The sequence below is a fragment of the Ictalurus punctatus genome, chromosome 12 (assembly GCF_001660625.3).
Source record: "Ictalurus punctatus breed USDA103 chromosome 12, Coco_2.0, whole genome shotgun sequence".
Lineage (NCBI taxonomy): Eukaryota > Metazoa > Chordata > Actinopteri > Siluriformes > Ictaluridae > Ictalurus > Ictalurus punctatus.
Genome location: NC_030427.2, coordinates 6042155 through 6062831, shown reverse-complemented (window position 1 = coordinate 6062831; position 20677 = coordinate 6042155). Strand labels below are relative to the sequence as shown.

The 20677-nt window shown below is 38.1% G+C and overlaps 1 protein-coding gene across 3 annotated transcripts in view; it reads left to right on the top strand.

Annotated features, from left to right (window-relative positions):
* abcc4 (ATP-binding cassette, sub-family C (CFTR/MRP), member 4) overlaps positions 1–20677 on the top strand; it is a 77167-nt gene that overhangs the window by 34900 nt on the left and 21590 nt on the right. For all 3 annotated transcript variants that reach the window (XM_017482055.3, XM_017482053.3, XM_047158983.2), the window contains 16 exons: positions 4219–4468; positions 6600–6707; positions 6788–6877; positions 6986–7177; positions 7402–7496; positions 9640–9726; positions 11330–11426; positions 12410–12616; positions 12838–12975; positions 13068–13105; positions 13281–13408; positions 13577–13723; positions 18677–18756; positions 19635–19785; positions 19902–20021; positions 20312–20422. In XM_017482055.3, the coding sequence (XP_017337544.1) occupies positions 4219–4468; positions 6600–6707; positions 6788–6877; positions 6986–7177; positions 7402–7496; positions 9640–9726; positions 11330–11426; positions 12410–12616; positions 12838–12975; positions 13068–13105; positions 13281–13408; positions 13577–13723; positions 18677–18756; positions 19635–19785; positions 19902–20021; positions 20312–20422 (2039 nt within the window). The remainder of the gene's footprint in view (positions 1–4218; positions 4469–6599; positions 6708–6787; positions 6878–6985; positions 7178–7401; positions 7497–9639; positions 9727–11329; positions 11427–12409; positions 12617–12837; positions 12976–13067; positions 13106–13280; positions 13409–13576; positions 13724–18676; positions 18757–19634; positions 19786–19901; positions 20022–20311; positions 20423–20677) is intronic.

Below are 20677 nucleotides of genomic sequence, written 5' to 3'. Positions count from 1 at the left end.
TTTGTTTTTTTGTAAGACCCTCAAGAGCTGTAATCTCAGTGTCTATCTGTCTGTCCGTCTGTGCATCTCAAAAAATGTAAATATTGTGGAAAAGTTCATCCCCCCCCCCCCCCCCCCCCCCCATAATTTAATTTAAAAAGTGGAACTTTCACATGTTCTAGATTCATTTAACATAAAGTGAAATATTTCAGGCCTTTTTTTGTTTTAATCTTGATGATTACGGCTTACAGCTCATGGAAATAAATCTAGTATCTAAAAACATTAGAATAAAGAATTTATAATACAGATATGTCGTCCTGAGAAGAGCTGTAATCAGATAATTAACTCAAAACACCTGCAAAGGTTTCTGAGCCTTTAATCTCTCAGTCTGGATCAGTACACAACCACAATCACGGGGAAGATGAAAGTAAAATTTTAATTTAATTTGGAAATCAAGGTTCCAGGGTCTGGAATCTAGTATCTAAAAACATTAGAATAAAGAATTTATAATACAGATATGTCGTCCTGAGAAGAGCTGTAATCAGATAATTAACTCAAAACACCTGCAAAGGTTTCTGAGCCTTTAATCTCTCAGTCTGGATCAGTACACAACCACAATCACGGGGAAGATGAAAGTAAAATTTTTATTTAATTTGGAAATCAAGGTTCCAGGGTCTGGAGGAAGAGTGGAGAGGAACAGAATCCAAGTTGCTTGAAGTCCAGTGTGAAGTTTCCACAGTCCGTGATGATTTGGGTTGGCATGTCATGTGCTGGTGTTGGTCCAGTGTGTTTTCTCAAGTCGAGAGTCGATGCAGCTTCTACCAGGAGATTTTAGAGCACTTCATGCTTCCATCTGATGACAAGCTTTATGGAGATGCTGATTTCCTGTTACAGCATGACTTGGCACCTGCCCACAGTACCAAAACTACTAGTAACTGGTTTGTGTCCCTGGTATTACTGTGCTTGATTGGCCAGCCAAATTTCCTAACTCGGTATTGTTAAGAGGAAAATGAGAGGCACCAGACCCAACAATACAGAGGAGCTGAAGGCCGCTATCAAAGCAACCATAACACCTCAGCAGTGCCACAGGCTGATTGCCTCCATTCCATGCCGCACTGATGCAATAATTCGTGCAAAAGAAGCTCTGCCCAAGCATTGAGTGCATAAATGAACATACTTTTCAGAAGGTCGAAATTTCTGTATTATAAATTCTTTATTGTAATATTTTGAGATACTGGATTTTTGATTTCCATGAGCTATAAGCCGTAATAATCAAGATAAAAAAAAAAGGCTTGAAATATCTCACTTTATGTGTAATGAATCTAGAATATATCAAAGTTCTACTTTTTGAATGAAATTACGGGAAAAAACCCACATTTTTTTTAGATGCACCCATATAGATAGATAGATATACACACATACACAGTGGTGCTTACAGAGTGGTGTGTGTGTGTGTGTGTGTGTGTGTGTGTATGTGTGTGTGTGTGTGTGTGTGTGTGTGTGTAAAATATATATATATATATATATATATATATATATATATATATATATATATATATATATATATATATATATATACACACACACACACACACACAGTATCTCACAAAAGTGAGTACACCCCTCACATTTTTGTAAATATTTGATTATATCTTTTCATGTGACAACACTGAAGAAATGACACTTTGCTACAATGTAAAGTAGTGAGTTTACAGCTTGTGTAACAGTGTAAATTTGCTGTCCCCTCAAAATAACTCCCCGGTGTCATGTGACTTGTTAGTGTTACAAGGTCTCAGATGTGAATGGGGAGCAGGTGTGTTAAATTTGGTGTCATCGCCCTCACACTCCCTCATACTGGTCACTGGAAGTTCAACATGGCACCTCATGGCAAAGAACTCTCTGAGGATCTGAAAAAAGAATTGTTGCTCTACATGAAGATGGCCTAGGCTAAAAGAAGATTGCCAAGACCCTGACACTGAGCTGCAGCACGGTGGCCAAGACCATACAGCGGTTTAACAGGACAGGTTCCACTCCGAACAGGTCTCGCCATGGTCGACCAAAGAAGTTGAGTGCACGTGCTCAGCGTCATATCCAGAGGTTGTGTTTGGGAATTAGACGTATGAGTGCTGCCAGCATTGCTGTAGAGGTTGAAGGGGTGGGGGGTCAGCCTGTCAGTGCTCAGACCATACGCCGCACACTGCATCAAATTGGTCTGCATGGCTGTCGTCCCAGAAGGAAGCCTCTTCTAAAGATGATGCACAAGAAAGCCCACAAACAGTTTGCTGAAGACAAGCAGACTAAGGACATTGATTACTGGAACCATGTCCTGTGGTCTGATGAGACCAAGATAAACTTATTTGGTTCAGATGGTGTCAAGCATGTGTGGCGGCAACCAGGTGAGGAGTGCAAAGACAAGTGTGTGTTGCCTACAGTCAAGCATGATGGTGGGAGTGTCATGGTCTGGGGCTGCGTGAGTGCTGCCGGTGCTGGGGAGCTTCAGTTCATTGAGGGAATGTACTGTGACATAATGAAGCAGAGCATGATCCCCTCCCTTCGGAGACTGGGCCGCAGGGCAGTATTCCAGCATGATAACGACCCCAAACACACCTCCAAGACGACCACTGCCTTGCTAAAGGACTGGTCAAGCATGTCTCCAGACCTAAACCCTATTGAGCATCTGTGGGGCATCCTCAAATGGAAGGTGGAGGAGTACAAGGTCTCTAACATCCACCAACTCCGTGATGTCATCATGGAGGAGTGGAAGAGGACTCCAGTGGCAACCTGTGAAGCTTTGGTGAACTCCATGCCCAAGAGGGTTAAGGCAGTGCTGGAAAATAATGGGGCCACACTAAATATTGACACTTTGGGCCCAATTTGGACATTTTCACTTAGGGGTGTACTCACTTTTGTTGCCAGCGGTTTAGACATTAATGGCTTGATTAATGGTTGAGTTATTTTGAGGGGACAGCAAATTTACACTGTTACACAAGTTGTACACTCACTACTTTACATTGTAGCAAAGTGTCATTTCTTCAGTGTTGTGACATGAAAAGATATAATCAAATATTTACAAAAATGTGAGGGGTGTACTCACTTTTTGAGATACTGTGTATATATATATGTGTGTGTGTGTGTGTGTGTGTGTGTGTGTGTGTGTGTGTGTGTGTGTGTGTATGTATGTACGTGTGTGTGTGTGTGTGTATATATATATATATATATATATATATATATATATATATATATATATATATATATATATATAATATATATATATATATATATATATTGCTAAGAGATACTGAGGTGAGATCTGGTGAAGTAGCCTGTTTGGGTTTACTGTGTTTATTGTGCCTTAAATGGTTAAATAACAAATAATTTTTTATGTAAACAGTTAAACGCCGCTTACTGCTGTCTAACATCTGTCTGACCTGCATTAGTATGTCACACCAATTTACATGTACACTTCAGGAAAACAATAATTAAAAAAATTTTCTCATAATTATTTGAGTTTTCTCATCCCACAAAAATTAATTTCTGGTTATAACACTGCACAACTCATGGCTCGTTTTTTAGATGATAACGTGACTTGTATTTAGCACAGCAAACAGCCTCCATTCGGACCATGGCCAAGCCAGCCAAAGTATGCAAATTTTTAGCAGTAGTGTAAAAGTAATAGTGTGCTAGTAGTAGTGAACTGTGGCCTGTTTCAGTAATATTTTCCAAGTACACACGAGCCAGGGGAAACAAGGCAATGGGCCAGATTTGTGATATAGATCACATGTGTGGTATATAAAAGAAGTTTAAGAGCAGGCAATCAGTTTGTTAAATGTGTATAAATTCTGTTGTCTGCTCTTCACTATACAAGCAGATCCACAGGCATATCATCAGAAGCCAGCAACTCTCTGGCCTTTGCATGATGGTGGTGTAATAATATCTTTAAAAGCCTTAACCTAAATCTGTCCTCAACATTTTACATGCCTCTGTGGCTGTACTATGATTTCTCAGCCTTAAGATTTTAGACATCAGTGTTTAAGTATTACTTCCTAACCTGTATTGAGGTATGTGTGGTCCTTTTGAAGTTTGGATTTCAGATATTGACATTGTGTTGGCCCTGAGAATGGAGAATACACAAGGAATATACTTTAAAACCCATATATAACGAGTTTGAAATTAACTGACATTATACAGAATTTATTTGTGCGTGCATCATGCCATTATGATGCACCCTCCTTCTTACAGGAAAGAGATTGCTAAAATCATGAGCAGCTCCTACTTGCGTGGTCTGAACATGGCCTCATTCTTTGCTGCAAGCAAGATCATTCAATTTGTGACATTCACTGTATATGTGTTGGTGGGAAACACAATCACAGCCAGCCGTGTGTTTATGGCTGTGTCGCTGTACACTGCTGTTCGCCTCACTGTCACACTCTTCTTCCCCGCTGCCATTGAGAAAGTGTCTGAGGCCAGCATCAGCATCCGTAGGATCAAGGTACAGAGACACATTACACATACTGCCAAATATGTTTCTAGCTTGTATTAGTTAGACATAAAATTTTACACTCTTGGTAACCTCTTCTGTAGATCTTTTCCTAACTAGAATGTGGCAATATTAAAGTTTGGTTAAGTACACTAATATATCCATAAATAAATATTTGATTAAACCCAAGGTAAATAGGTTTTGGGCAGACTATATTTTTCAGAACATTGCAACAATTGGCATTTGGCTTAGTGAAAAATTATTTATTAGCCAGTAATATTTAATCACAAATCATTTGGAGCTGAAATGAAACGAATGTATTCAGTTGAATATATTTATCTCTTTAACCTGTGGTAATGTAGATTAATAGTTGCTGAGCTCTTGTGCACAACTTCAGCTTATTTGACACTGTAATGAAGGTAGTGTAATATTACATCTTAATCATAGATTAGTTCCTAACAGCAAAGCACAGTGCCAGTACAGGTTTTTCCTTCTCAACTGTTACATTATACCACTACTGAAATTTTCATTAATTAATTTCCATTATACAACAGTTAGTTCTGATCTAATTAGATTGGAAAAACAGTGTTCCAAAATTGCTGATATTTAATATAACATCACTTGGACATTTCAGTGTTTTGTATCACTCTGCTTATCTGTGTTTGCTACATAAAATTCCAGTTCTAGCAATAATTTGTTACACTGAAACCTTTATTTTTCATGAATATAACTTTTGACATAAAATATTAATGCCTTGTAAGGTCAAAATGAAAAGGAAGAAGGGAAGCCAATTTCAACAGTACAAATTTCCAAGTATGCAAACATCATATCAGCAGATTTAGACATTTTGAAGAAATGACTAAATTAATCTAATACTGTAAGGCAAACAGTATGGGCTGTCAACTGCTTTAACTCTTGGCTACTTGAAAAACAGCTCACCATTACTTTCAATTAATCTAATAGTCAGAGCTAAGACTAGTGTTACACCATTGTTATAACAGTAACACTAGTTAAAACACAGGATAGGGATAAGGAAAATCAGAGGGATACTATGTTTGATGAGCCTGGTAATATGTTCAATCACCTCCCTGGAGAAATACTTTAACACCGATCCCACCCAACACAAAAGTGCTCTTCTGCAGCCCAAAAGGATGACTGCTATCACTGTGCCACTATTTCCTTTGGGAGTAAATCAGCTGGCTCAAATGATGCTCAGAATGTGCAAGGAGGCAATGACCTGATCATCATACACTAACTAGAAAATATGAAAGTTCCACATTTTGAATTAAATTACGGGAAAAATGAACTTTTCCATGACGTTCTAATTTTTTGAGATGCACCTGTATAACAGGAATGGACAAATTAACATGGGCCCAATGAGCAGCATGAATCCAGTTATCTGATTGGGAGTCTGTGCATTGCATGGCAACATGCAACACTCTCTCCAGCTGTGGTTTCTTTGGGAATTATTTCCAAAAATAAAATATTTGCAAAAATGTTTCTGAAATGTCAGTTACTCACTATTAATTTCTTGTTTATAGAACTGCTGTTTATAAGCAATATCACATTCGCAATCATGCTGTTGTACTGAAGAACCTAAAAACTGATTTTCACTACAGGAAGCACAATGTGATATTTAATTTAATCATTATTAGAATGAGATCAATATACATAAGTGCACTTATTCATGAAAGTTGTATAGAAAGAATTATGGGCGCACTGATACACGTCTGATTCATGAAAGTGTCATATGACATCAAAACAAGCAGTGATTTGTGTGCAAATAATGAATTTGTTTCATCTGCATAAAAGCAAACTTCTGCCCACAAATCTTTATCATATGCATAGGGCACACACCTCTATTTAGCATCATATGCATATAATTTGCATGAAACACACCATAATTTATACTGGTGTTGCAATAGTAAGCCGATTCAGCAGATTGCATAAGAGCTGAGGAAGGATTATTTCTCATTTACTTCATTTGTAAGTCGCTTTGGATAAAAGCATCTAATAAATGTAAATGTACATCACCACTCTTTCTAAGTGCTTAAATTAGCAGTCACCACATAAACACATGTACACTTAGTGGCATTGATACTATTTGGTTGCTTGCTCACCTTGTTAGTAATCTGGATTTTAGAAGTTCCTTTTGCTGGATGAGTTGGTTAAACACAACGTGACAATTCCTCAAGACGAGAACAAGGAAGTGTCTGTGGTGGTCCAGGATCTCATTTGCTACTGGGAGAAGGTGAATCATGCTCAACTTGTATGTATGTAACTACAGACCCCTCCCTGGCCAGTGACTAATTCCTCACCCCTTACACACAGAGTCTGGATGTTCCAACACTGCAAAACATATCCTTCAGTCTGAAGATGGGCCAGCTCCTTACTGTTATTGGCCCTGTTGGTTCTGGAAAGGTCTGTAATGTAATCATCTTTCTTTGCCCTCTGTATGGTTGACAAGCATTTCCCCTTGCCTGTGTAATGTTATATTTGCATTACCTTCTCTGTATTTTTCTCTCTCAGTCATCTCTGCTCAGCACCATTCTGGGAGAGCTGCCACAGGACAAAGGAGTAGTGAAGGTCACTGGGAATCTGACCTATGCATCCCAGCAGCCCTGGATGTATCCAGGTACTATCCGCAGCAACATCCTCTTTGGAAAGGAACTACAGCCACAAAGATATGAAAAAGTTCTGAAGGCCTGTGCTCTTAAGAAGGTATGGTCCCTCTCTAACATTTGGATTCTGTTTGAGTTCCTTTCACTTCTGTTAATTGTTAGGAAAAATATGCAGTCCCATACTGTGTGGGAAGGAGAAAAGGACGAGAGTGCTGTAACCTAGTTTCTCTTATTGGTGTAAAATATAACATGTTGATGTAAAATATAATGTACTAAAATGTAGCATATAGTTTTGTAAGTCCCATTCCTCTGCATATGTGATAGGACATGGAGGTACTCCGTGAGGGAGATCTGACTGTGATTGGGGACCGAGGGGCTACTCTCAGTGGAGGTCAGAAGGCTCGAGTTAACCTGGCCAGGTGTGTAGGTTTTTTACACAGTTAAGTAATCTGTATACACTGTGAAGAGAGTGGGCCTAAAACAATACTTCATCCTGTCATTTTTGTGTGTGGATAATGTGTCTAATGTTTACATAATGTTTTACTCTTTTTGAGGACCAAATGACCAAATGTCAAAACGCTTTTGATAACTGGAGATCAGTCATTTTCTCACTTACTTCTAGGACTAGGACTTACTCCCATGCTTTGACTTCTTTCTTGCTTCATAATCCAGTTGCGCTTGAGTTTCAACTTTATAGATGAAGACCGGAAATTCTCCTTTAGAATTTTCTGGTAGAGAGCAGAATTCATGTTTCCCTCAATTATTACAATTTGCATAGGCCCTGAAGCAGTAACGCATCCCCACACCATCACACTTCCACCACCATGCTTGACCTTAGGTTCCACTTTTGACTCATCATTCCACAGAACATTCTCCCAAAAAGTTTGAGGATCATCAAAGTGTGTTTTTGGAAAATTCTGGGTTAGCAGTGGTTTTCACCTCACCACACTTCCATGGATGCCATTTTTGCCCAGTGTCTTTCTGATAGTGGAGTCATGAACAGTGACTTTTATTGCTGCAAGAGAGGCTTGTCGGTCCTTTGATGTTGTCCTTGGCTCTTTTGTGACTTGCTGGATGAGCAGTTGCTGTGCTCTTGGAGGACTTTTGGAAGGCCGGCCACTTCTGGGAAAGTTCACTACTGATGAGTTTATCCATTTGGAGATAATGGCCCTCAGTGTGGTCCTTTGGAGTCACAGTACCTTTGAAATAGCTTTGTAACCCTTGCCAGACTGATGTATTTCAATCATATTCTTCCTCATCATTTCTGGACTTTCTTTCATTTTTTCATAGTGTGTTAGTGTAAGATGTTTTAACCAACTTCATGCTGTTGCAAAGGTTCTATTTAAGTGTTGATTTGATTGAACAGAGTTTTCAGTATTCAGGCCTGGTTGCGTCTTGTCCACCTGAACCCCATTTTGAATTCGTATCTAAGGGGGCAAATAAATCTTCACACAGGCCCAGTTGGTATTGGATAACTTTTTTGCTTCAATAAATGACGTCATTTAAAAACTGTATTTTGTGTTTACTCAGGTTGCCTTTGCTTTATGTTAGATTTTGTTTTAATTTCTGAAACAATTTAATATGAGATACACAAAAACAGAAGAAATCAAATACTTTTTCACAGCAATGTGGGTATAGTGGGCATAAATAGTCTACACAACCCCTTAACACCCAGCTTTCAGTCTGTATTATGTGCTATGCAAAGTCTGATTGTCTTTTAGCAAGACTTACTTAAGATAATACAAAGGAATGCTCTCCCTGGTTTAATGTTCTGACGCCATTGCAGTTGTTCCACGAGTGAGGTTGAGTTCTACTGCAACTACATTCCCTTCTAGTGTACGTTGTCCTTCCATGTTTAAGCATGCTTTCCATGCAATTCCACACTTGAGAATCTTGCTTGAGAAGTCCTCCATATTTGAACACAAGGTCAGTGACCCTCAACATTATGGCCCACATGGGTTTAAATTGTTGAAATAAAAACAAATGAAAGTCCTTCTACCAACAAAACAAAGCTATGTCAGTGTCCCAATACAATATATAATCTTTACATACATTCAATATAAATTTTACATAAGTTCAATATAATCATGAAAATTCAGCACTTACATTGAGTTTAGAAAACTTTTTTTCTCAATATAAGGACTCCTCATTGAGAGCAGCAAAAAAATCGTTTGTTGCCTGCGAGTTTAAAGGGGTCTAAAAAAAGTTGCCACATCTATTGACAAAGTCTCTAAGTTATCAACACTACCTGCTGTTCTAATCAGCACTGCAAACTTATAATAATCTGGTTGCATATGTGTGCACAGCCCTAAACTAATACTTTCTTCGAGCACCTTCTAATTTATTACAACACTCAGTCGTTTTGGGTAAGAGTTGAAGGTTTTGCACCAAAATCGACTGATATTTGGTGTGTGTGTGTGTGTGTGTGTGTGTGTGTGTGTGTGTGTGTGTGTGTGTGTGTGTGTGTATAGTTTAATAAAAATACCAATGTACCAATAAGTACAAACAGAAGTCAGTGATAAGCTCTGATAAAGATACTATACAATATGTCTTTGTTTGTAGGGCTGTTTATGAAGATGCTGATATTTACCTGTTGGATGACCCCCTAAGTGCAGTCGATGCAGAAGTGGGGCGACATCTGTTTGATCAGTAAGTTTTTCTTTTTACACATGTCAACATCATTCCATAGTACATATACTACATGGCCAAAAGTTTGTGGACACCTGACCATTGCACCAATAGGTGGGCCTTCCCCAAATTGTTGCCACAAAGTTGAAAACACATAGTTGTATAAGATGTCTTTGCAGTAAATTTCCCTTCATTGGAACTAAGGGGTCTAGTCCAAACTTGTTCAAGTGACATTTCCCCTGTGCACAAAACAAGGTCCATGAAGACATGGTTCATCAAGTTTTGAGTGAAAGAACATGAGTGGCCTGCACAGAGCCCTGACATCAAGGCCACTGAACACCTTTGAGATAAATTGGAATGCCGACTTCACCCCAGGCCTTCTCGCCAGGCATCAGTAAAAAGTAAATAAATAAAAACAACTGGGCACATCTTTGTCACTTCTCAAAGCTCATAATATGGCGTTTAAACAGTATCTTTAATAAAGAGCCAACCTGAGCATGCAGAGCAGCTTCCTATCTCCTCACTCACCAGTAGGCTTACTGGATATTGATTAAACATTTTAATAATTCAGAACCGAAAGCCTAAAAAAAGAATAAGCATTTCTACTTAAGGAGAGTAGGAAGGGCATAATATTATTGAAACTGTTTTCTGGCATTAGCAATCGTGAAAACTCACCCAGATAGTGGAATATTAGGTGACTGCAATATTGCACAGTAAAAAGTACAAAAAAAAACAACAACAACCTAACAGTAGATTTATACATTATTATTTTACAAATTGATTGTCTAATGTCCACATGGGCAACATTTTCTCTGTTCTGCTGCTCAAAGTGTTTGAATGCATCTGCATTAAAAAAAACAAACCAGTATTTAATTACTTTATAATTATCCTCAACCTTAGCGTTGTTTGTGAAGTTAAGTCTTAGATTTGACACTATGTTGTAGGCCTATTTCATCTTTTTAGGCCAAACATCCTTTTTTCTGTTTTCATTGGCGTCCCTAATAAACATGGTCTGATGTTTACTATATACTGCTAAATTTTATTTCACATTTATAAACTCAAACCATTGTCCATTTACTGTGACAGAAAATGAGGGCACTCATGCAAGTTCAGTTGAGAGCACATGGGATGGGCGTTCAGGTGGTGTCAGTTAATATAGAAGAATTCAAAACACCTGTACAAATCTTTCCAGATTCATATGTCAATTGGCTCATCTCACATTTTGGCAGGACAAAAAGGCATCCTCTTGTGGCACTTTGTGAGTAGCAGCTTGTATTGGCCTACTCTGAAGTTGACTTGTGGAGCTTCTACACAAAATTTGCAAAGGTTAGCTTGCCTGGTAATATGTTACTGGCTTGTGGCAATGTAAAACCGTGTAGGGATGATAAAATCATTGTATCAGACAAGCCTACTTGCCAGGGTCTATACGTAACATGCTTGTTATATTTATGGCAAAGTGTGTAAATACATTGTGGAAATTAAAAAATAAATGGTAAAGCAAGGGATGAACAAAATCAAAGCCTTTAAACAGTCCCCCAAGAAGTATTTTCTCTTTTTTTGTGGATTATATTTTTGTTGTTATTCTTTGAAGTATTTTCTGAAATGTAAATGTATTTTTCTGCAGTTGTATTTGTGGCATTCTAAAGAAAAAAACAAGGATCCTGGTGACTCATCAGCTGCAGTACCTGAAAGCAGCTGATCATATCCTGGTTTTGAAAGAGGTGTGTGTTCAAGGCCCTGCTATAATACATTCCTATCATACTAGGCCATGGTGAATACTTGCTCCAAGCTTTATTTGATCCTTGTATTAATAAGGATCAAAGAGAAGTAGTGTTTGCAAACCATGTGGCTAGTGCTGCTGTAAAACGGTATTGTGACAGCTGTAGTTACGGCCTAATATATGTGTGTAAAATTAGCTTTATATATTTGGTTGTACCCTGTATAGCTAACTTGGTGTATGTCAGTGGATAGAAGAGCATTGTGCCTAAATTATCACACATTTGTTTTAAGAGAGATCATTTGAGTCAAAGGGCTTTTCACACTGTGGAATCCATATTCTATGGTCAATCATGGTATATGGTCATTTGTTCTGTATTATCTAAGTTTGCTAAACTCATGTTGTGACCCTATCTAGGGCACATGCACAGTGGTGTCTCAGGGTCGAGCACCTCCTGCACTGCCTACTGCTCTACCCATGTAACTTTGCTGGCCTGTACAGTTGTTGCTTTCTGTGTGAAAGGCTCATAAAACCTTATGTGCTTAATACACAGAATATCAAAATAAGCGTATACTTGAAAAAGTACATACACAAATCAGATTGGAATCATATCATCCAAATCACTTTTATAAAAGTATTATTTACATCAAGTCATAAAAATTTGAAAGCCATACCTTGTACCTCTGTTTAACTCATCTAAGGGATGATGCTAAACTTGTTTGATGACAAAAAGTGATTGCGATATCTAAGCAGCATAATAGTGTTTATTATTATAGTTATCCTACAGGCCTATCAGAAAATGCATAAACAACCATATTTACTTAAACTATTGACTCAAAATGTTTTTAGGCAAATGCGTGATAAACTGGCATGCTTTTTGCATGATGCTAATGCTTATATTAGCCTTGTAGCTCCAGTAAAAATGTCTTAGCCGATGGACTCACTTTCTTTCGCTCTCTCACCAACACCCCTCTCCCCTCCTTGCAGGGTCACATAGTGGTGCAGGGCACGTACAAAGAGCTTCTGCGTTCAGGTGTGGACTTTACATCTCTGTTAAAGAAGGATGAGGAGGAAGACCAGACACTAAGGACTGGGACCATAGAGTCTTCTCGTAGCCGAACCCTTTCACAGAACTCTGTTCACTCGGGGACCTCATCAGTGGTGTCCGATAAAGATGAAGCAGATCAGCTGCCTGTATGTGTATTAATTATTTATTGGGATTTGTATTTTTAAGTGTAAGAATACTGTATGATCATATACACCAGTGTTGCCATTCAGTGGTAATTACAATTTAAATTTAGGAAAATAATTCTGGCTGGCCATTTCCAAAGCTCACACACTTGAGTGTATTTCATGAGTACAGAGTATTTCATCTCATTCACATGTGCGTATTTTGGTGGCATTGATGTTTCCAGGCAGAACCCGTTCAGACTATGTCAGATGAAAGTCGCACTGAGGGGAAAATAGGAGTCCGCATCTATCTGAAATACTTAACTGCTGGAGTCAATGTACTCGTGCTGCTTATCCTTGTTCTGCTCAACCTGTTTGCACAGGTACAGCAGGCTATATGACCACAGGGTTAGCACATTTTTATCCATTATACATTTAGTAGTTTATTAAGCTTACATTCTCTTTCAATTACCAGACATCCTATATTCTTCAAGACTGGTGGCTTGCATACTGGTGAGTGGAGTATTTGAATCTACTGAATCCATAGAGGTCTAATTTCAGCCACTTCTCCCACTTGTTTTTATTGACTTTTTATAGACTTCGTGACTTCTTTACTCTCTTTGACTGAGCAGGAACTAACTATGTGCTCTAAAAGAATTTTTACTGGCCACTTTATCTGAATCAACAGGGCTACAGAACAGGGGAAGCTGAATGTGCTAAACCAAAACCTTACGTTCACCAATAGCATTAACATCAGCCTTAATCAGAATGTTACTCAAAAGCTCTCCACTGAATACTACCTGGGCATTTATTCAGGTACAGTCAAACACCAGTATGACAGATAGACTCTCAAAGTCTCACAAGTTAAATAAATGTATATTTTGGAAAAACATTGGAATATATTATCTTATGTATTGGATGGCTAATTTGTTGATTCAGCCTGTTTTAATCCACAATAACACTACACCTGTTTTTTGTCTTTAGGTTTAACAGTAGCCACTGTTCTGTTTGGCTTCACACGCAGTTTGATTATGTTTAAGGCTTTAGTGTGCTCTGCCCAGACGCTCCACAATCGCATGTTCAACTGTATCCTCAGGACCCCTGTCCACTTTTTTGACATTAACCCTACAGGTGAGTCTGCAGTGTCTTTCTCTTCTACCTTCTCATGGTGGAATGCTTTCTCATTTCACAGTTTCCTAAAATGTTGCAAAATATGGATGAGTTATTACACTGATTGTCCAGTAGGGAGTAGTGTAATATCTCTTACAGGGGCAACCATGTCTACATTGTAATACTTACAATGTACTTAATTTTGGAGAGCACTTCTAACAGCTGTGATTATTGATTTGTTTAGACACCTAATAGCCTGATTTTTGTAGTGTTTTTTTTTTTTTTCACTTCAGTTATCATGTTCCTACCAAGTTACTCACAACAGAGGAAGAAGGGGGGAAAAACCCTGTACCAAAATGTAATTAGTTCAATTGTCAGTTAATTTGAAGATGAAATTAGAGTCAGGTGTTTTCAATTAATGTGATGACAATCTCATGTGAGTGAGTACCCTGTTTTATTTAAAGAACATACATCTATCGGAGTCTGATGTTCACAGCACACAACCGGCTGAACATAAATGTAATGTTTAATAATAAACAAAACTCAGACATAACATAAAACTCAAAGACAAAGTGCACATGCGTCTCCATGTACACATTCGTGCGCTTTGTGCATCATCTCCTTGGCCAGTGCAAATTTGTGATTCATCACTGAATATCACTTTCATCCAATCATCCATGATTGCTTCTCTTTATCCCATTGTAACCTTGTTTTCTTCTGTTTAGGTGTTAGTGCTGGTTTTCGTTTGGCTTTTCTATACGTAAATCCCATTTCATTCAGCTGATTTCTTGACAGAGCTCTGTCACAAACATTGCCTCCTGTTTCTGCCCATTTGTTATTCATTTGTTTTGTTGTAACTTTGTCTATTTTCAAGGCATATTGCATATTGAGTTTTCTATCCTGAAGCTTTGCTGTCTTCCTTGGTTCCCATTTGTTTATACTTGCACCAAATTGTAGAGACAGCTGAATGCCACAGCCTTTGCCACACTCCCCTTGCCAGATTTCCTTCTTGAAGGACTTTTATAATCCTTTCCATTGTTTCAATTGACAACTCTCTTGTTGGGGCTATGTTCCCTTTCAAAAAATCCAAGGGTAAGGTCTGTAAGCACTCTTTTAACTGCAGAGTAATTTGCATTTTTAGACTTGTGCTGGTATTTGTTTTAGAAATGCAAATTACAAAGTGATTCCATAAGATGTGTAATAGTCTATGAGGTCACAAAGGAACCCAGGGTAAGGTTCTAAGAAACTAAAGGTCTCTCACATTGGCTAATGTTAATGTTTATGAGTCCACTATGAGGAGAACACTGCTATGCATGGCAGGGTTGCAAGGAGAAAGCCAGTGCTCTCCAAAAAGAACACTGCTGCCCTTCGCAGTTTGCTAAGTATCACATGGACAAGCCAGAAGGCTGTAGGAAAATATTTTATGGATGGATGAGAACAAAATAATTGTTTTGGTTTAAATGAGAAGTGTTATGTTTGGAGAAAAGAAAACACTGCATTCCAGCATACGAAACTTATGCCATCTGTGAAACATGGTGGTGGTAGTATCAAAACAGGTTTGGGCATGTTTTGCTGCATCTGGCCCAGAACACCTTGCCATCATTGATGGAACAATGAATTCTGAATTATACTAGTGAATTCTAAAGAAAAATGTCAGGACATCTGTTCATGAATCTGGGTCATGCAGCAAGTCAATGACCCTAAGCACATGAGTCCTTCTACCAAAGAATGGTTCAAGAAGAATAAAGCTATTGATTTGGATAAGTCCAGTCCTTAATTTAATCCAATAGAAATGTTGTGGAAGAACCTGAAGGAAGCAGTTAATGTGAGGAAACCCCCCAACATCCCAGAGTTGAAGCTGTTCTGTACTGAGGAATGGGCAACAATGTGCCTTGGTGGAAGAGCGGGGCATAGCAAGAACTGACAAATCTGGTGAAGTCCATGAGGATGAGATGCACTGTAGTACTTAAAACAACTGGTGGCCATACCAAATACTGATTGTTACACTTGATATTGACCCCACCCATCCCCCGTTCGGGGACTCATTATTCCATTAGTGTTCGTTAAATGTCTGTGAAACTTGTTCAGTTTATGTCTCAGTTGTTAAATGTTTTTATGTTTTATGTTTATGAATGTTTTATATATATATATATATATATATATATATATATATATATATATATATATATATATATATATATATATATAATTAGTTACACATACACACAGGTGCCATAAAAATTATCCAACCCCCATTGCAAATCAGGTTTATTATAAAAATTTACAGACTTTCAGCTGTTTGCAATGAACCAATCAAACAAAAGCAATTGAAATAGTTCAACACAATGAATGTTTCAAGTGGTTTTCCCAAATTCAACTGAAAATGCATCTTATAATGATTTCTCCAGCCTCAAAATTATTCAACCCCTTCATGGCAAGCATCTTTAGTACTTATTAGAGCACCCTTTTGCTGTTATGACCTGCTGCAAATGAGATGCATAGATAGACACCACTTTCTGGCAGCGTTCCTGAGGAATCTTCGCCCATTCCTCATGAGCAATGTAAGATTCCTTTGTTTTGCTGCGACCACTTTCTTCAAATTCCACCAGAGATTTTCTATGGGGCTCATGTCAGGTGACTGTGATGGTTCTGTGGAATCTTGCAATACTTCTTCTATAACCAAGCCTTGGTGGAATTTGAGGTATGCTGGGATCATTGTCCTGTTGGAAGGTCCAATGATGCCCAAGCTTCAGCTTCTTCACAGATGGCATGATGTTTTCTCCTAGGCTTTCCTGATACTTCAATGAATCCATCTTGCCTTCCACACACTTCAGGGTTCCAGTGCCAGAGGATGCAAAGCAGCCCCAGAGCATCACCGAGCCACCGCCATGTATGACTGTGGACAGCGTGTTCTTTCTTCATTCTTCTTTATCCAGACAATTTTGTTTCATTGCTCCACAGAACAGAATCTCTTTTGAGCTGACTTTTCTTTTGGGTCAGTAGAGGTGTACATCTTGGAGTTCTGGCATGGAAACCTTCAGCATTTAGCATGTACCATACTGTGTTCAGTGAAACCTCAGTGATGTTGCCATTAAGTCATTCGTGGGTTTTTCACAACCTGCCTTCTCAGAAATCTGGTTACAGCATTTGATAGCTTCCTTTTCTGCCTCGTCCAGGTATTTCATATATTTTCTACCCCTAGCCAGTTCAGATATTTTATGTGTTCCAGCTCAAACACACTTGATGCAAGTAATGAAGCCCTTGATTAGTTGCATCAGGTGTGCTTGAGACAACACCTGTTTTGCATGTTTGTGCTGTTGTGAAGGAGTTTATTCAGGATTTAAATAATTTTGAAACAGGAGAAATCATTAAGTTGCTTTTTCTGTTGAATTTGGGGAAACCACTTTTTGCTTTTGTTTGATTTGTTCATTGCAAACAGCTGAAAGTCTTTATATTTTGATAATAAACCTGATTTGCAGTGGGAGTTGAATAATTTTGATTGCAACTGTACCTACATTCATACATGCATATACTGTGTATGTATGCATGATAAATTTGAATCCATATCTAGGCTTGAAAATGTACCCTAAATACTCTTCATTATACCACAGTGCTGTTGAACTCTTGATTCTGATTGGCTGACAGGCATTCTGAGGCGTGCAGTTATTTTTTAGTAAATGCACAGCAAAACTAGTTCCAGTCAGGCCTATACTGCATTACATTTCCATATCACATCGCCAAGTTAACTGAATTAACCGAAAAGTTAGGCTACTTGCCACCATAGCACACAGATCTAACAATAAACAAAATGACAGAAAACCAAGATTTTCCATTAAAATGCAAGGAATAATTGATGACAGGCCGTTGAATTATCAAAAAAAATTATGCACACCCGAGGTGGTAATGCAGCCATGAGGTATGAGCCATTGATATGCAGTTGTTGGGGAGAGAGAGAGAGAGAGAGAGAGAGAGAGCGCAATAAATAAGGAGAAGAGCGCGAGAGAGCTTGTTCAAGAGCCCGTGAACAAGTGTCAGTATTTATTTATTCATTGTATTTTCTGCAGTAATAAAAAAAAAAAAAAAAGACAAACCCTCTGAACAAGTATGATTATTAATATTTATTTATTTATTCTATTTTTATATTATTAGCATGAAATTAATTTAAAAAAAAAAAAAAAAACAACCTCTCTCTATCTCCAATTACTGCATATCAGTGTTTTCAGCCTCCCTTATTAAAATGACATTTTGGAATTAGCAACGCTTGAGATAGGATGCATAATAAATTAGTTCCACACATGAGCATTTTAAAGACAAAAACCTGACAAATGTCTTGAAATAAAACATCTGAACAATGTCTTGAGGTGTGGTAACTGTGGTATAAGTGGAATAATTGACTCCGTTCTGTTGAATTATTAAAAAATAATGCACACCTGAGGTGGTAATGCGGCCACGACGAGAAGTGGGGTATTATTTTCTAATAATTCAACGGCCTGTCATCAATTATTCTTTACATATTGGAGGACCATGATTTGGTTTATAAGACTTCAGTGTGTGATTACTTTTATTTTCTAAGATAAATAGCTGGTGATCGTAGGCCTGAGGCAATGTGATTGCTGAATGTGTTTAATTCACTGACCTCTGTAGATGGATTTAAGTTCTTGTACAATGTATTTATTTCATGACTAGCAAATTTATGACATTTGACTAAACAGATTAAAAACAGAACAAAAGAAATACTGCTCATAGAGTAGGAAATGTACTTAATAAAATGTTGTCAGTGTTTTTTTTTAAGTTAATGGACATTTTTGCTGGCAGTATAATACTCGTTTTATTTTCTCTAACATTTAATTAAAGAACATTACATTTATTTCATGACTTTATTACTGTTGATATCTTTCAACCTAAATCGATGATGTCTGCAAATTGTGTTTGTAGCATTCATGTGTTCACATTCTTGCTTCTGCTCTTCTTCAGGAAGAATACTTAATCGGTTCTCAAAGGACATTGGTCACATAGACTCCATGTTGCCCTTGACATTTGTGGACTTTATCCAAGTAAGCTATGTGTGTGCGTGTATGTATGCCATTGTCTAATGTTTGACCGACCAAATGAATACAGCTAAATAGTCTTCCATTAGAGCACTTTTCATTCTGTCAGGAAGGGGGACCCTTTCTTTTCTGTTGTGTTGGCAGAGTGAAAGGAATTTACCATCTTGACCATTGTCACTCATTATTTTAGGGGCCTTTCTCACTGTCTGCTTCTCACTATTCTTCTCCCATTTGCTGCAAAGACAAAGGAGCCTTTAAACTGAAGCTTCCCAAGCCTGTGCATAGACCCAATTCTTTTGAATGCCTGGGTCCCCCGTTAAACCATGTATATACACTCTTTCTCCTTATTGTTCACACATTTTGTCAAGAGAATGACCTTTGTCTTGGTTCAGTGGACCTTACTAAGATTTGACACATATATCTGTGCCACCCAGGTACAGTAGAATGTGTTTTACTTTGCCACATACCTACCAGGGTGGCCAACAATGCAGGTGTTTCATAACCAGGTCTGTGCTTTAAATAGAAACTTTTAGAGAAAAACCTGACTATTGTCATTGGGCCATGAGCAAAAGTTGGTCAATTGAATGGTCAAGAAAGAATTGTTGCTAGCACCCTTTCAGTTCCTTCAGTTACATTATATTAGAATTGGCTAGCATGTCCAATATGCTGATTATATGTTAGAGGATCTTAAGGAGACTTAAGGTAAGTCATGGGATATGCCTTTATTATATGGAAACCATCTGAAACTGTCGAGTCATGGCAAAATAGACTGTGGAGATGTGTAGGTAGCACTGAAGCTTTAACACTAAGGAGTCTTCAACATATTTTTAAAGACTCAACGGTTAACCACCATGACAAAGAGCTAATACAGTATGTCTCTCTAGGTGTTTCTGCAAATCGTAGGTGTCATTGCTGTGGCTACCTCAGTCATCCCATGGATTCTGGTCCCTGTGCTGCCCCTCCTTATAGTCTTCCTCTTTTTAAGACGCTATTTCCTACAGACCTCACGTGACATCAAGCGACTTGAAGCCACTAGTGAGTGTCTTTAATTGGTTGGTTGGGGGTCTTTCGTTGATATGTCTGAATGTTTGAAATTTATTTGCAGAAAGTTGAAATGAACCATTAGAAAATAAATGTGTTTGTTCCTATAGCTCGAAGCCCTGTATTTTCTCACTTATCATCCTCCCTACAAGGCCTAAGTACTATTCGTGCCTTCAAGGCTGAGGAAAGATTCCAGCAAACCTTTGATTCCCAGCAAGACCTGCACTCAGGTAGTATAATAACTGCTTTAACAGAATGTTTTATTATATAGCATGGGTATCTAGTCTTATCCACAAAACGGCTGCTGTGGCTGCAGGGTTTTGTTCCAATCAATCAATGCCAATGATCGATTGCCAGGCTCAAATGATTAAACATAAGTAAACAGATGTGGTTCTGTCTGGTTGCAAGAAAAACCTGCAGCCCTGTGATTTGTGGATGAGACTGAACACCCTGTCATATAACCAAACCATCAAGTATTTTCATTCATACTTACATCAAGTAACTCAACGTTTGTATGCAGAGGCCTGTTTCTTATTCCTAACCACTTCACGTTGGTTTGCTGTGCGTCTGGATGGAATGTGTTCCATGTTTGTCACCATTACTGCCTTTGGATGCCTTCTCCTGAGAAACAGTGAGAAATCATCTATATATTGAGTCTGCACTATGCACAGTTTCTCTCTGCAGTAACAAGACCACGTAAAAGCGTCTGAATACTTTTGAATATCTTTAAATAGGCTGATAGCTCTATACCAAATCTGTCAGCTACTCGAACACCATGGGCTTGTCTTCTGCAAACAGTGTAATTTTATATATATATATATATATATATATATATATATATATATATATATATATATATATATATATATACATATACATATATATA